Source organism: Bufo bufo, chromosome 1, assembly GCF_905171765.1.
Source record: "Bufo bufo chromosome 1, aBufBuf1.1, whole genome shotgun sequence".
Taxonomy (NCBI): Eukaryota; Metazoa; Chordata; class Amphibia; order Anura; family Bufonidae; genus Bufo; species Bufo bufo.
The window spans coordinates 813,080,663-813,098,027 of record NC_053389.1 but is presented as its reverse complement, the minus strand read 5'-3'; the positions used below and the strand labels follow the sequence as shown (position 1 = coordinate 813,098,027).

The 17,365-nt window shown below is 47.9% G+C and overlaps 1 protein-coding gene across 2 annotated transcripts in view; it reads left to right on the top strand.

The window, feature by feature from the left end:
- Positions 1-17,365, top strand: part of LOC120986586 (very-long-chain 3-oxoacyl-CoA reductase-B-like) — an 83,011-nt gene that overhangs the window by 22,943 nt on the left and 42,703 nt on the right. For both annotated transcript variants that reach the window (XM_040415248.1, XM_040415247.1), the window contains 2 exons: positions 10,818-10,899; positions 15,240-15,305. In XM_040415248.1, the coding sequence (XP_040271182.1) occupies positions 10,818-10,899; positions 15,240-15,305 (148 nt within the window). The remainder of the gene's footprint in view (positions 1-10,817; positions 10,900-15,239; positions 15,306-17,365) is intronic.

Genomic DNA, 17,365 nt, shown 5'->3' with positions numbered 1-17,365 from the left:
AGACAGCACTGTGGTTGGATGATGATAGGACTGTATAGACAGCAGTGTGGTTGGATGATGATCGGACTGTGTAGACAGCAGTGTGGTTGGATGATGATAGGACTGTATAGACAGCAGTGTGGTTGGATGATGATAGGACTGTATAGACAGCAGTGTGGTTGGATGATGATAGGACTGTATAGACAGCAGTGTGGTTGGATGATGATAGGACTGTATAGACAGCAGTGTGGTTGGATGATGATCGGACTGTGTAGACAGCAGTGTGGTTGGATGATGATAGGACTGTGTAGACAGCAGTGTGGTTGGATGATGATAGGACTGTATAGACAGCAGTGTGGTTGGATGATGATCGGACTGTGTAGACAGCAGTGTGGTTGGATGATGATAGGACTGTGTAGACAGCAGTGTGGTTGGATGATGATAGGACTGTGTAGACAGCAGTGTGGTTGGATGATGATAGGACTGTGTAGACAGCAGTGTGGTTGGATGATGATAGGACTGTGTAGACAGCAGTGTGGTTGGATGATGATAGGACTGTGTAGACAGCAGTGTGGTTGGATGATGATCGGACTGTGTAGACAGCACTGTGGTTGGATGATGATAGGACTGTATAGACAGCAGTGTGGTTGGATGATGATCGGACTGTGTAGACAGCAGTGTGGTTGGATGATGATAGGACTGTATAGACAGCAGTGTGGTTGGATGATGATAGGACTGTATAGACAGCAGTGTGGTTGGATGATGATAGGACTGTATAGACAGCAGTGTGGTTGGATGATGATCGGACTGTGTAGACAGCAGTGTGGTTGGATGATGATAGGACTGTGTAGACAGCAGTGTGGTTGGATGATGATAGGACTGTATAGACAGCAGTGTGGTTGGATGATGATCGGACTGTGTAGACAGCACTGTGGTTGGATGATGATCGGACTGTGTAGACAGCAGTGTGGTTGGATGATGATAGGACTGTATAGACAGCAGTGTGGTTGGATGATGATAGGACTGTATAGACAGCACTGTGGTTGGATGATGATAGGACTGTGTAGACAGCAGTGTGGTTGGATGATGATAGGACTGTGTAGACAGCAGTGTGGTTGGATGATGATAGGACTGTGTAGACAGCAGTGTGGTTGGATGATGATAGGACTGTGTAGACAGCAGTGTGGTTGGATGATGATAGGACTGTGTAGACAGCAGTGTGGTTGGATGATAATAGGACTGTATAGACAGCAGTGTGGTTGGATGATGATAGGACTGTGTAGACAGCTGTGTGGTTGGATGATGATCGGGACTGTGAAGACAGCTGTGTGGTTGGATGATGATAGGACTGTGTAGACAGCAGTGTGGTTGGATGATGATAGGACTGTGTAGACAGCAGTGTGGTTGGATGATGATAGGACTGTGTAGACAGCAGTGTGGTTGGATGATGATAGGACTGTGTAGACAGCAGTGTGGTTGGATGATGATAGGACTGAGACAGCTGTGTGGTTGGATGATGCTAGGACTGTGTAGACAGCTGTGTGGTTGGATGATGATCGGGACTGTGAAGACAGCTGTGTGGTTGGATGATGATAAGACTGTGTAGACAGCTGTGTGGTTGGATTATGATAGGACTGTATAGACAGCACTGTGGTTGGATGATGATCGGACTGTGTAGACAGCAGTGTGGTTGGATGATGATAGGACTGTATAGACAGCAGTGTGGTTGGATGATGATAGGACTGTATAGACAGCAGTGTGGTTGGATGATGATAGGACTGTATAGACAGCAGTGTGGTTGGATGATGATCGGACTGTGTAGACAGCAGTGTGGTTGGATGATGATAGGACTGTGTAGACAGCAGTGTGGTTGGATGATGATAGGACTGTATAGACAGCAGTGTGTTTGGATGATGATCGGACTGTGTAGACAGCAGTGTGGTTGGATGATGATAGGACTGTGTAGACAGCAGTGTGGTTGGATGATGATAGGACTGTATAGACAGCAGTGTGGTTGGATGATGATAGGACTGTATAGACAGCACTGTGGTTGGATGATGATAGGACTGTGTAGACAGCAGTGTGGTTGGATGATGATAGGACTGTGTAGACAGCAGTGTGGTTGGATGATGATCGGACTGTGTAGACAGCAGTGTGGTTGGATGATGATAGGACTGTGTAGACAGCAGTGTGGTTGGATGATGATAGGACTGTATAGACAGCAGTGTGGTTGGATGATGATAGGACTGTGTAGACAGCTGTGTGGTTGGATGATGATCGGGACTGTGAAGACAGCTGTGTGGTTGGATGATGATAGGACTGTGTAGACAGCAGTGTGGTTGGATGATGATAGGACTGTGTAGACAGCAGTGTGGTTGGATGTTGATAGGACTGTGTAGACAGCAGTGTGGTTGGATGATGATAGGACTGTGTAGACAGCAGTGTGGTTGGATGATGATAGGACTGTGTAGACAGCAGTGTGGTTGGATGATGATAGGACTGAGACAGCTGTGTGGTTGGATGATGATAGGACTGTGTAGACAGCTGTGTGGTTGGATGATGATTGGGACTGTGAAGACAGCTGTGTGGTTGGATGATGATAGGACTGTGTAGACAGCTGTGTGGTTGGATAATGATAGGACTGTATAGACAGCACTGTGGTTGGATGATGATCAGACTGTGTAGACAGCAGTGTGGTTGGATGATGATAGGACTGTGTAGACAGCACTGTGGTTGGATGATGATCGGACTGTGTAGACAGCACTGTGGTTGGATGATGATAGGACTGTATAGACAGCAGTGTGGTTGGATGATGATAGGACTGTGTAGACAGCAGTGTGGTTGGATGATGATAGGACTGTGTAGACAGCAGTGTGGTTGGATGATGATAGGACTGTATAGACAGCAGTGTGGTTGGATGATGATAGGACTGAGACAGCTGTGTGGTTGGATGATGATAGGACTGTGTAGACAGCTGTGTGGTTGGATGATGATCGGGACTGTGAAGACAGCTGTGTGGTTGGATGATGATAGGACTGTGTAGACAGCTGTGTGGTTGGATGATGATAGGACTGAGACAGCTGTGTGGTTGGATGATGATAGGACTGTGTAGACAGCAGTGTGGTTGGATGATGATAGGACTGAGACAGCTGTGTGGTTGGATGATGATAGGACTGTGTAGACAGCAGTGTGGTTGGATGATGATAGGACTGTGTAGACAGCAGTGTAGTTGGATGATGATAGGACTGAGACAGCTGTGTGGTTGGATGATGATCGGGACTGTATAGACAGCAGTGTGGTTGGATGATGATAGGACTGTATAGACAGCACTGTGGTTGGATGATGATAGGACTGTATAGACAGCACTGTGGTTGGATGATGATCGGACTGTGTAGACAGCAGTGTGGTTGGATGATGATAGGACTGTGTAGACAGCAGTGTGGTTGGATGATGATAGGACTGTATAGACAGCAGTGTGGTTGGATGATGATAGGACTGAGACAGCTGTGTGGTTGGATGATGATAGGACTGTGTAGACAGCTGTGTGGTTGGATGATGATCGGGAGTGTGAAGACAGCTGTGTGGTTGGATGATGATAGGACTGTGTAGACAGCTGTGTGGTTGGATGATGATAGGACTGAGACAGCTGTGTGGTTGGATGATGATAGGACTGTGTAGACAGCAGTGTGGTTGGATGATGATAGGACTATGTAGACAGCAGTGGGGTTGGATGATGATAGGACTGTGTAGACAGCAGTGTGGTTGGATGATGATAGGACTGTGTAGACAGCAGTGTGGTTGGATGATGATAGGACTGTGTAGACAGCAGTGTGGTTGGATGATGATAGGACTGTGTAGACAGCAGTGTGGTTGGATGATGATAGAACTGTGTAGAGAGCAGTGTGGTTGGATGATGATAGGACTGTATAGACAGCAGTGTAGTTGGATGATGATAGGACTGTGTAGACAGCACTGTGGTTGGATGATGATCGGGACTGTATAGACAGCAGTGTGGTTGGATGATGATAGGACTGTATAGACAGCACTGTGGTTGGATGATGATCGGACTGTGTAGACAGCAGTGTGGTTGGATGATGATAGGACTGTATAGACAGCAGTGTGGTTGGATGATGATAGGACTGAGACAGCTGTGTGGTTGGATGATGATAGGACTGTGTAGACAGCTGTGTGGTTGGATGATGATCGGGACTGTGAAGACAGCTGTGTGGTTGGATGATGATAGGACTGTGTAGACAGCTGTGTGGTTGGATTATGATAGGACTGAGACAGCTGTGTGGTTGGATGATGATAGGACTGTGTAGACAGCAGTGTGGTTGGATGATGATAGGACTGTGTAGACAGCAGTGTGGTTGGATGATGATAGGACTGTATAGACAGCAGTGTGGTTGGATGATGATAGGACTGAGACAGCTGTGTGGTTGGATGATGATAGGACTGTGTAGACAGCTGTGTGGTTGGATGATGATCGGGACTGTGAAGACAGCTGTGTGGTTGGATGATGATAGGACTGTGTAGACAGCTGTGTGGTTGGATTGTGATAGGACTGAGACAGCTGTGTGGTTGGATGATGATAGGACTGTGTAGACAGCAGTGTGGTTGGATGATGATAGGACTGTGTAGACAGCAGTGGGGTTGGATGATGATAGGACTGTGTAGACAGCTGTGTGGTTGGATGATGATAGGACTGTGAAGATAGCAGTGTGGTTGGATGATGATAGGACTGTGTAGACAGCAGTGTGGTTGGATGATGATAGGACTGTGTAGACAGCAGTGTGGTTGGATGATGATAGGACTGTGTAGACAGCAGTGTGGTTGGATGATGATAGGACTGTGTAGACAGCAGTATGGTTGGATGATGATAGGACTGTGTAGACAGCAGTGTGGTTGGATGATGATAGGACTGTGTAGACAGCAGTGTGGTTGGATGATGATAGAACTGTGTAGAGAGCAGTGTGGTTGGATGATGATAGGACTGTGTAGACAGCAGTGTGGTTGGATGATGATAGAACTGTGTAGACAGCAGTGTGGTTGGATGATGATAGGACTGTATAGACAGCAGTGTAGTTGGATGATGATAGGACTGTGTAGACAGCACTGTGGTTGGATGATGATCGGGACTGTATAGACAGCAGTGTGGTTGGATGATGATAGGACTGTATAGACAGCACTGTGGTTGGATGATGATCGGACTGTGTAGACAGCAGTGTGGTTGGATGAGTATAGGACTGTGTAGACAGCAGTGTGGTTGGATGATGATAGGACTGTATAGACAGCAGTGTGGTTGGATGATGATAGGACTGTATAGACAGCACTGTGGTTGGATGATGATAGGACTGTGTAAACAGCAGTGTGGTTGGATGATGATTGGACTGTGTAGACAGCAGTGTGGTTGGATGATGATCGGGACTGTATAGACAGCAGTGTGGTTGGATGATGATAGGACTGTATAGACAGCACTGTGGTTGGATGATGATCGGACTGTGTAGACAGCAGTGTGGTTGGATGATGATAGGACTGTATAGACAGCACTGTGGTTGGATGATGATCGGACTGTTTAGACAGCAGTGTGGTTGGATGATGATAGGACTGTGTAGACAGCAGTGTGGTTGGATGATGATAGGACTGTATAGACAGCAGTGTGGTTGGATGATGATAGGACTGAGACAGCTGTGTGGTTGGATGATGATAGGACTGTGTAGACAGCTGTGTGGTTGGATGATGATCGGGACTGTGTAAACAGCAGTGTGGTTGGATGATGATAGGACTGTGTAGACAGCTGTGTGGTTGGATGATGATCGGGACTGTGAAGACAGCTGTGTGGTTGGATGATGATAGGACTGTGTAGACAGCTGTGTGGTTGGATTATGATAGGACTGTATAGACAGCACTGTGGTTGGATGATGATCGGACTGTGTAGACAGCAGTGTGGTTGGATGATGATAGGACTGTGTAGACAGCAGTGTGGTTGGATGATGATAGGACTGTATTGACAGCAGTGTGGTTGGATGATGATAGGACTGTATAGACAGCACTGTGGTTGGATGATGATAGGACTGTGTAGACAGCAGTGTGGTTGGATGATGATAGGACTGTGTAGACAGCAGTGTGGTTGGATGATGATAGGACTGTGTAGACAGCAGTGTGGTTGGATGATGATAGAACTGTGTAGACAGCAGTGTGGTTGGATGATGATAGGACTGTGTAGACAGCAGTGTGGTTGGATGATGATAGGACTGTATAGACAGCACTGTGGTTGGATGATGATTGGACTGAGACAGCTGTGTGGTTGGATGATGATCGGGACTGTGAAGACAGCAGTGTGGTTGGATGATGATAGGACTGTGTAGACAGCAGTGTGGTTGGATGATGATAGGACTGTATAGACAGCAGTGTGGTTGGATGATGATAGGACTGTATAGACAGCACTGTGGTTGGATGATGATAGGACTGTGTAGACAGCAGTGTGGTTGGATGATGATCGGACTGTGTAGACAGCAGTGTGGTTGGATGATAATAGGACTGAGACAGCTGTGTGGTTGGATGATGATAGGACTGTATAGACAGCAGTGTGGTTGGATGATGATCGGACTGTGTAGACAGCAGTGTGGTTGGATGATGATCGGACTGTGTAGACAGCAGTGTGGTTGGATGATGATAGGACTGTATAGACAGCACTGTGGTTGGAATGATAATCGGACTGTGTAGATAGCAGTGTGGTTGGATGATGATAGGACTGAGACAGCAGTGTGGTTGGATGATGATAGGACTGTGTAGACAGCAGTGCGGTTGGATGATGATAGGACTGTATAGACAGCACTGTGGTTGGATGATGATAGGACTGTGTAGACAGCACTGTGGTTGGATGATGATCGGACTGTGTAGACAGCACTGTGGTTGGATGATGATAGGACTGTATAGACAGCAGTGTGGTTGGATGATGATAGGACTGAGACAGCTGTGTGGTTGGATGATGATAGGACTGTGTAGACAGCTGTGTGGTTGGATGATGATCGGGACTGTGAAGACAGCTGTGTGGTTGGATGATGATAGGACTGTGTAGACAGCTGTGTGGTTGGATGATGATAGGACTGAGACAGCTGTGTGGTTGGATGATGATAGGACTGTGTAGACAGCAGTGTGGTTGGATGATGATAGGACTGAGACAGCTGTGTGGTTGGATGATAATAGGACTGTGTAGACAGCAGTGTGGTTGGATGATGATTGGACTGTATAGACAGCACTGTGGTTGGATGATGATCGGACTGTGTAGACAGCAGTGTGGTTGGATGATGATAGGACTGTGTAGACAGCAGTGTGGTTGGATGATGATAGGACTGTATAGACAGCATTGTGGTTGGATGATGATAGGACTGAGACAGCTGTGTGGTTGGATGATGATAGGACTGTGTAGACAGCTGTGTGGTTGGATGATGATCGGGACTGTGAAGACAGCTGTGTGGTTGGATGATGATAGGACTGTGTAGACAGCTGTGTGGTTGGATGATGATAGGACTGAGACAGCTGTGTGGTTGGATGATGATAGGACTGTGTAGACAGCAGTGTGGTTGGATGATGATAGGACTATGTAGACAGCAGTGGGGTTGGATGATGATAGGACTGTGTAGACAGCAGTGTGGTTGGATGATGATAGGACTGTGAAGACAGCAGTGTGGTTGGATGATGATAGGACTGTGTAGACAGCAGTGTGGTTGGATGATGATAGGACTGTGTAGACAGCAGTGTGGTTGGATGATGATAGGACTGTGTAGACAGCAGTGTGGTTGGATGATGATAGGACTGTGTAGACAGCAGTGTGGTTGGATGATGATAGAACTGTGTAGAGAGCAGTGTGGTTGGATGATGATAGGACTGTATAGACAGCAGTGTAGTTGGATGATGATAGGACTGTGTAGACAGCACTGTGGTTGGATGATGATCGGGACTGTATAGACAGCAGTGTGGTTAGATGATGATAGGACTGTATAGACAGCACTGTGGTTGGATGATGATCGGACTGTGTAGACAGCAGTGTGGTTGGATGATGATAGGACTGTATAGACAGCACTGTGGTTGGATGATGATTGGACTGTGTAGACAGCAGTGTGGTTGGATGATGATAGGACTGTGTAGACAGCAGTGTGGTTGGATGATGATAGGACTGTATAGACAGCAGTGTGGTTGGATGATGATAGGACTGAGACAGCTGTGTGGTTGGATGATGATAGGACTGTGTAGACAGCTGTGTGGTTGGATGATGATCGGGACTGTGAAGACAGCTGTGTGGTTGGATGATGATAGGACTGAGTAGACAGCTGTGTGGTTGGATTATGATAGGACTGAGACAGCTGTGTGGTTGGATGATGATAGGACTGTGTAGACAGCAGTGTGGTTGGATGATGATAGGACTGTGTAGACAGCAGTGGGGTTGGATGATGATAGGACTGTGTAGACAGCTGTGTGGTTGGATGATGATAGGACTGTGAAGACAGCAGTGTGGTTGGATGATGATAGGACTGTGTAGACAGCAGTGTGGTTGGATGATGATAGGACTGTGTAGACAGCAGTGTGGTTGGATGATGATAGGACTGTGTAGACAGCAGTGTGGTTGGATGATGATAGGACTGTGTAGACAGCAGTATGGTTGGATGATGATAGGACTGTGTAGACAGCAGTGTGGTTGGATGATGATAGGACTGTGTAGACAGCAGTGTGGTCGGATGATAATAGAACTGTGTAGAGAGCAGTGTAGTTGGATGATGATAGGACTGTGTAGACAGCAGTGTGGTTGGATGATGATAGAACTGTGTAGACAGCAGTGTGGTTGGATGATGATAGGACTGTATAGACAGCAGTGTAGTTGGATGATGATAGGACTGTGTAGACAGCACTGTGGTTGGATGATGATCGGGACTGTATAGACAGCAGTGTGGTTGGATGATGATAGGACTGTATAGACAGCACTGTGGTTGGATGATGATCGGACTGTGTAGACAGCAGTGTGGTTGGATGAGTATAGGACTGTGTAGACAGCAGTGTGGTTGGATGATGATAGGACTGTATAGACAGCCGTGTGGTTGGATGATGATAGGACTGTATAGACAGCACTGTGGTTGGATGATGATAGGACTGTGTAGACAGCAGTGTGGTTGGATGATGATTGGACTGTGTAGACAGCAGTGTGGTTGGATGATGATCGGGACTGTATAGACAGCAGTGTGGTTGGATGATGATAGGACTGTATAGACAGCACTGTGGTTGGATGATGATCGGACTGTGTAGACAGCAGTGTGGTTGGATGATGATAGGACTGTATAGACAGCACTGTGGTTGGATGATGATCGGACTGTTTAGACAGCAGTGTGGTTGGATGATGATAGGACTGTGTAGACAGCAGTGTGGTTGGATGATGATAGGACTGTATAGACAGCAGTGTGGTTGGATGATGATAGGACTGAGACAGCTGTGTGGTTGGATGATGATAGGACTGTGTAGACAGCTGTGTGGTTGGATGATGATCGGGATTTCGAAGACAGCTGTGTGGTTGGATGATGATAGAACTGTGTAGACAGCTGTGTGGTTGGATGATGATAGGACTGAGACAGCTGTGTGGTTGGATGATGATAGGACTGTGTAGACAGCAGTGTTTTTGGATGATGATAGGACTGTGTAGACAGCAGTGGGGTTGGATGATGATAGGACTGTGTAGACAGCTGTGTGGTTGGATGATGATAGGACTGTGAAGACAGCAGTGTAGTTGGATGATGATAGGACTGTGTAGACAGCAGTGTGGTTGGATGATGATAGGACTGTGTAGACAGCAGTGTGGTTGGATGATGATAGGACTGTGTAGACAGCAGTGTGGTTGGATGATGATAGGACTGTGTAGACAGCAGTGTGGTTGGATGATGATAGAACTGTGTAGAGAGCAGTGTGGTTGGATGATGATAGGACTGTATAGACAGCAGTGTAGTTGGATGATGATAGGACTGTGTAGACAGCAGTGTGGTTGGATGATGATAGGACTGTGTAGACAGCAGTGTGGTTGGATGATGATAGGACTGTGTAGACAGCAGTGTGGTTGGATGATGATAGGACTGTGTAGACAGCAGTGTGGTTGGATGATGATAGGACTGTGTAGACAGCAGTGTGGTTGGATGATGATAGGACTGTGTAGACAGCAGTGTGGTTGGATGATGATAGGACTGTGTAGACAGCAGTGTGGTTGGATGATGATCGGACTGTGTAGACAGCAGTGTGGTTGGATAATGATAGGACTGTGTAGACAGCAGTGTGGTTGGATGATGATAGGACTGTGTAGACAGCAGTGTGGTTGGATGATGATAGAACTGTGTAGAGAGCAGTGTGGTTGGATGATGATAGGACTGTATAGACAGCAGTGTAGTTGGATGATGATAGGACTGTGTAGACAGCAGTGTGGTTGGATGATGATAGGACTGTGTAGACAGCAGTGTGGTTGGATGATGATAGGACTGTGTAGACAGCAGTGTGGTTGGATGATGATAGGACTGTGTAGACAGCAGTGTGGTTGGATGATGATAGGACTGTGTAGACAGCAGTGTGGTTGGATGATGATAGGACTGTGTAGACAGCAGTGTGGTTGGATGATGATAGGACTGTGTAGACAGCAGTGTGGTTGGATGATGATAGGACTGTGTAGACAGCAGTGTGGTTGGATGATGATAGGACTGTGTAGACAGCAGTGTGGTTGGATGATGATAGGACTGTGTAGACAGCAGTGTGGTTGGATGGCCATTGAACATTTGATTGTTCACATTCTCTTCTGTTCTGTTTCCCAGGACGAGAGGATTGATAATAAACGTGTCGTCTGAACTTGGTTGTCACCCTTACCCGTTGATAAACATCTACTCTGCCACCAAGGTATCTCGCCCTCTGTGGGGCATCTGATAGACTAGTTGTTCTTTCTCTCCATGGTTCCTCTATCGATACAGGTCAAGGGACTGAACAGTTATTTCAAATAAGGCGGAGCTGTGACAACCTCATTTACATAATGAGTGGCTTTAGGTGTTCCTGTGTAGTGATGGACGAACATCGGCCGGGACGATTAGCGAACGCACGTTCACGATCAAATGTTCGCGAACCGCGCATTCGCAGCGGGCTCCATTCACTTTAATGGCAGACGAACCTGAAAAAACTTCAGGTCAAAATTTGGCATTCACCTGACAGAAAAGAACTTTGGCTGATGTGGCTGGAGGTACATTAGGCGTTTACTGGATAAAAATGTTACTGTAGGTCACTGGAGTAGAGGCCCCAAAAATTAGGCATTCACCTGATACAAAAGAACTTGTGATCCTGTGGCTGGAGGTACATTAGGTGGTCACTGGATAAAATTTTTACGGTAGGCCACTGGAGTAGAGGCCCCAAAAATTTGACATTCACCTGACAGAAAAGACCTTTTATGCCACTGTATATACATAAGACAAGGACCATTCTTTGTTGTGGCGGATTATTGTGGGCTGGCTTGAGGAAATTCAATTACACGTGGTGGTCACAGGTGTTGAATTCCTCCGAGATCCATGCCTCATTCATTTTCAGAAATGTGAGGTAGTCCACACTGTCATGAGCTAGGCAAGTGCGCTTATCGGTCGCGATCCTCCCTGCTGCGTTGAACGTCCTTTCGGACAGGGCACTCGACGAAGGGCAAGCCAAGAGTTCCATGGCAAATTGTGCCAGCTCTGGCCACAGGTCAAGCCTGCACACCCAGTAGTCCAGGGGTTCCTTGCTTTTCAGAGGGTCCACATCGGCCGTTAACCCGATGTAGTCGGCCTAGGCATTCCCTGAGGCTGGATCCGGAGGGCGGCTGTCGATGGGTTGGCTGCAAGAATGATCTCATAACCGCCCTCTTCTTGCAGGCGCGGTAGGATTGGTACCCGCACCTGTTTCGCTGTGGGTGGAAATTCCTCTGCCAGCGCTCGCAACAGCAGAATGCAGCATCTCTCGCAGCAAGGCCTAGAAATGCTGCATTTTTCCAGCCCTCTGTGATGCTGGTAACATGTCTGCCATTTTGTGTTTGTACCGGGGTCTAAGTACGTTGCCACCCAGCACTGGTCCTTGCCCTTTATGATTTTTATACGGGGGTCCCTCTGCAGACACTGGAGCATGAAGGCCCCCATTTGCACTAAATTGGAAGCGGTGGAGCGCCCTGGCTCCTGCTCATTGCCCAGGAGAATGTCGTCCTCGGTCTCCTCCCCCCAGCCACGGACAACACTAGGGATCCCTGAAAAGTTTGAAGTCCCCCTCAAAGCCTGCTCTTCTTGCTCCTCCTGCTCCTCCCCCCAGACACCATCCTCCTCTGACTCCTCTTCAGACTCCTGCTGACTTGTCTCAGATGGAGTAGCCCCCCTGGGAATGGATTCAGCATTGCGACTTCCTCATCTTCCTGCTCCTCGATGGCTTGCTCATTGACACACAACGCAATGCAGCCTACAGAAAGAAGGCGTGAGGTATGATGTCACTGATGGCGCCCTGGCTGCGACTGACCAGTTTGGTGATGTCATCAAACGGCCGCAGAAGTCTGCATGCGTCACGCCTGAGCAGCCACTGGCGCGGTGAAAAGAAACCAAGCTCCCCAGAACCTGTCCTGCTGCAGAGTTCGTACAGGTAGTCTGCTGGAGCAACCTATCAAGCACATAGAAGGTGGATTACCAGAGCGTCGGGCAGTCACAAATCAGACGTCTGCCGGGCAAGTGGTGTCGCCGCTGAATGTCAGCAAGGCGAGCCATGGGCGTGTATGATCTTCTAAAATGGCCAGAGATTTTCCTGGCCTGCTTCCACTGATCGGCCTGTGACCGCAGAGATGAAAGGAGTGCAGGACCGGTGTGGCTCTTGGCTTCCAGGCACAACATCCGCAGCACAGCATGGCAATGTCTCACCTGGGACGTCGAATAGGTTCTGGGGAGCTTGGGGGGCTGCAGCAGTAGAGGCGGTAGCAGTGGAAAAGGAGGAGTCAGCCAAGGAGGAGACGGGGGATGGAGTAGGAGGAGGAGGAGAAGAAGAGGCAGGCCTGCATGCAATCCATGGCAGTGCCAGTAACACCAAATCCACATGGGTGCCACGGGTTACATGCTTGACGGCCGTCAGAAAGTTCACCCAGTGGACAGTAAAAGTTATGTACCTTCCCTGCCCATGTTTGCTAGACCACGTGTCTGTGGTCAGATGTATCTTGGCACTGACACTGTGTGCCAGAGATATATTCACTAGCCGCTTAACGTGGCCATATAGCTCTGGGACGCCCTTCTGGGAGAAATATTTCCTTCCGGGGACCTTCCTAAAGGCCTCCGAGTCCACCAGTTTATATGGCAGTAGTTGGCAGGCTAGCAGTTCCGACAAGTCAGCGGTCAGCCGTTGGGCAAGAGGGTTATCCGGCGTCATCATCTTTTTACGCTCGAACATTTGGGCCACGGAAGCCTGCCTTTTTCCAGGCACGGTGGAAGGTGGAGTGGAGGACAGATGGGAGGAAAGAGGAGAAGGAGAAGAGGCAGGACGTGGAGCGCCGGGAGTGTGGCTTTGTGGGTTCTGACAGTGTTGCTCCCACTGTGCTCGGTGATGGGAGGCCAGGTGCCTTCTTAAGGCTGTCATCCCTAGGTGAGTGTTGGGCTTACTGTGACTTATGTGTTGACAGCACAGGCTGCGGATGGCAACACTATTATCAGCAGCGCACACGTTAAATAAAGCCCACACTGCGGAGCCATGTGCCGGCATCCTGGGAGCGCCAGATGTGACCGTGCATGGTGGATGGCTCGCTCCAGATACATTTGCCGTCTGCTTTTTGCCTCCTGTGCCCTGCGAGTTCTGCCTGCTTCTCGTCCCTATCTGCTGCTCCATCTCTCCCTCTGAACTCCCCTCCTCTTCCTCTCTTGTGGGCACCCACGTGACGTCTATCGACGCATCATCATCCTCACCTTCACCACCACTGACATTAGAGATCTCGGAGTAGGCAACCACAGCGGGGACCTCCCTCCTTGGGCTGATCTGGGTACTGTCGTCAGAACGCTGGGTGGCGGCCGGTGCTACCTCCTCTTCCTGATCCGATGTCAAGTATGGCTGCGCATCGGTAAGGTCTGGGAATGGATGGGAAAATAATTCCTGTGACTCGTGTGGAGGGGCTATGGTGGTGGTGGTGTCTTTGGGGGTGCACACAGCAGAGAGTGAGGACGGCGCAGATACAGAGGATGAGGAGGGTGCAGAAGCGGAAGGCTGAGTGCGCCACTCAACCAAGTCTGGATGTGTTCTTTCAAGTAATCGCACGCACCTTCTCCAACTTCCCACTTAGGCTCCGGCCTGGTCACCTGCCCGACCACTACCACCCCTGCGGAATGACCTGCCTCTTCCTCTGCCTGTTATTTTCAAAGTGACCCTTTGACAAAGTCCCTATAGATGAGCAGTATTTCACACCCCTAAATTAGTTTTTTTTTTTGGGGGGGGGGGCAACTGGTATATCTCACCCGTTGCAATTAGTTGTTCCAATAACGTTTGTCCCTCTATATAGCTGCGGTATCGCAGCAGAACCGCACACAACTGCTGCACTACCTAAATGCACTATATAGAAAGTATATTATTGGTATATAACACCCCTGTTTCAATCTTTTTATTTGGGGGGCAACAGGTAAATCACACCTGTAGAAATGATTTGCTCCAATAGCGTTTGGCACTCTGTGTAGCTGCGGTATCACAGCAGAACCGCACACAACTGCTGCACAATACAAATGCACTATAATATACTTTCTATGTTAGAAAGTATATTATAAGTATATTACACCCCTCAGTAAGTCACACCTATCGATAGCACACCTATACCAGTCCTTATAAGGACCTTTGTGGCCCTATTAGCTAGCGTTTGGTGTCCCTAACAGCCTGTCCCTGCTCCACACAGCAACCTCTCCCTACACTGGCAAAACACAGAATGTAAAATGGCGGCCAGATCAGGTTTATTTATAGGGTAGGGGGTATGTCCATGTGCTGAAACTTCATTATTGGCTGTCCTGTACCACCTGATGGATGTGTCATGGGTCAATGTTCGGCCAACGCAAAAGAATATGGCGCGCGCGAACATCTCCATATATTCTCATGTTCGGCCGGGCGAACCGCAAGGCCATCACTATCCTGTGTGTGTCTCTCCTGATATAAGAGCTGCAGAAGGAGATGTCCTCTCATTGATGAGGTGCCAAGACTCCTCCCGATCACTTTCTCTTTTCCTCCAGGTCTTCGTCGATTACTTTTCCCGAGCGCTTAACATAGAATACAAATCGAAAGGGATCACAGTGCAGGTAATGTGTGATCTACTGGGAATACCGACCGTGCCTGATGGGGGTTATAGTGCTTCTCCGGGAACACAGGAGACATGCTATCAATAGATAGTCTGTATCACACAGGATAGGATTAGATACACAGCTCAGCAGACAGTATCACACAGTACAGGATTAGATACACAGCTCAGCAGACAGTATCACAGAGGATAGGATTAGATACACAGTTCAGCAGACAGTATCACACAGGATAGGATTAGATACACAGCTCAGCAGACTGTATCACACAGGACAGGATTAGATACACAGCTCAGCAGACTGTATCACACAGGATAGGATTAGATACACGGCTCAGCAGACAGTATCACACAGGATAGGATTAGATACACAGCTCAGCAGACTGTATCACACAGGACAGGATTAGATACACAGCTCAGCAGACTGTATCACACAGGATAGGATTAGATACACAGCTCAGCAGACAGTATCACACAGTACAGGATTAGATACACAGCTCAGCAGACAGTATCACAGAGGATAGGATTAGATACACAGTTCAGCAGACAGTATCACACAGGATAGGATTAGATACACAGCTCAGCAGACTGTATCACACAGGACAGGATTAGATACACAGCTCAGCAGACTGTATCACACAGGATAGGATTAGATACACGGCTCAGCAGACAGTATCACACAGGATAGGATTAGATACACAGCTCAGCAGACTGTATCACACAGGACAGGATTAGATACACAGCTCAGCAGACTGTATCACACAGGATAGGATTAGATACACAGCTCAGCAGACAGTATCACACAGTACAGGATTAGATACACAGCTCAGCAGACAGTATCACAGAGGATAGGATTAGATACACAGTTCAGCAGACAGTATCACACAGGATAGGATTAGATACACAGCTCAGCAGACTGTATCACACAGGACAGGATTAGATACACAGCTCAGCAGACTGTATCACACAGGATAGGATTAGATACACGGCTCAGCAGACAGTATCACACAGGATAGGATTAGATACACAGCTCAGCAGACTGTATCACACAGGACAGGATTAGATACACAGCTCAGCAGACTGTATCACACAGGATAGGATTAGATACACAGCTCAGCAGACTGTATCACACAGGATAGGATTAGATACACAGCTCAGCAGACAGTATCACACAGGATAGGATTAGATACACAGCTCAGCAGACAGTATCACACAGGATAGGTTTAGATACACGGCTCAGCAGACAGTATCACATAGGATAGGATTAGATACACAGCTCAGCAGACAGTATCACACAGGATAGGATTAGATACACAGCTCAGCAGACAGTATCACACAGGATAGGATTAGATACACAGTTCAGCAGACAGTACCACACAGGATAGGATTAGATACACAGCTCAGCAGACAGTATCACACAGGATAGGATTAGATACACAGCTCAGCAGATAGTATCACACAGGATAGGATTAGATACACAGCTCAGCAGACAGTATCACACAGGATAGGATTAGATACACAGCTCAGCAGGCAGTATCACACAGGATAGGATTAGATACACAGCTCAGCAGACTGTATCACACAGGACAGGATTAGATACACAGCTCAGCAGACAGTATCACACAGGACAGGATTAGATACACGGCTCAGCAGGTAGTATCACACAGGATAGGATTAGATACACAGCTCAGCAGACAGTATCACAGAGGATAGGATTAGATACAAAGCTCAGCAGACAGTATCACACAGGATAGGATTAGATACACAGCTCAGCAGACAGTATCACACAGGATAGGATTAGATACACAGCTCAGCAGGCAGTATCACACAGGATAGGATTAGATACACAGCTCAGCAGGCAGTATCACACAGGATAGGATTAGATACACAGCTCAGCAGACTGTATCACACAGGATAGGATTAGATACACAGCTCAGCAGACTGTATCACACAGGATAGGATTAGATACACAGCTCAGCAGACAGTATCACACAGGATAGGATTAGATACACAGCTCAGCAGACTGTATCACACAGGATAGGATTAGATACATAACTCAGCAGA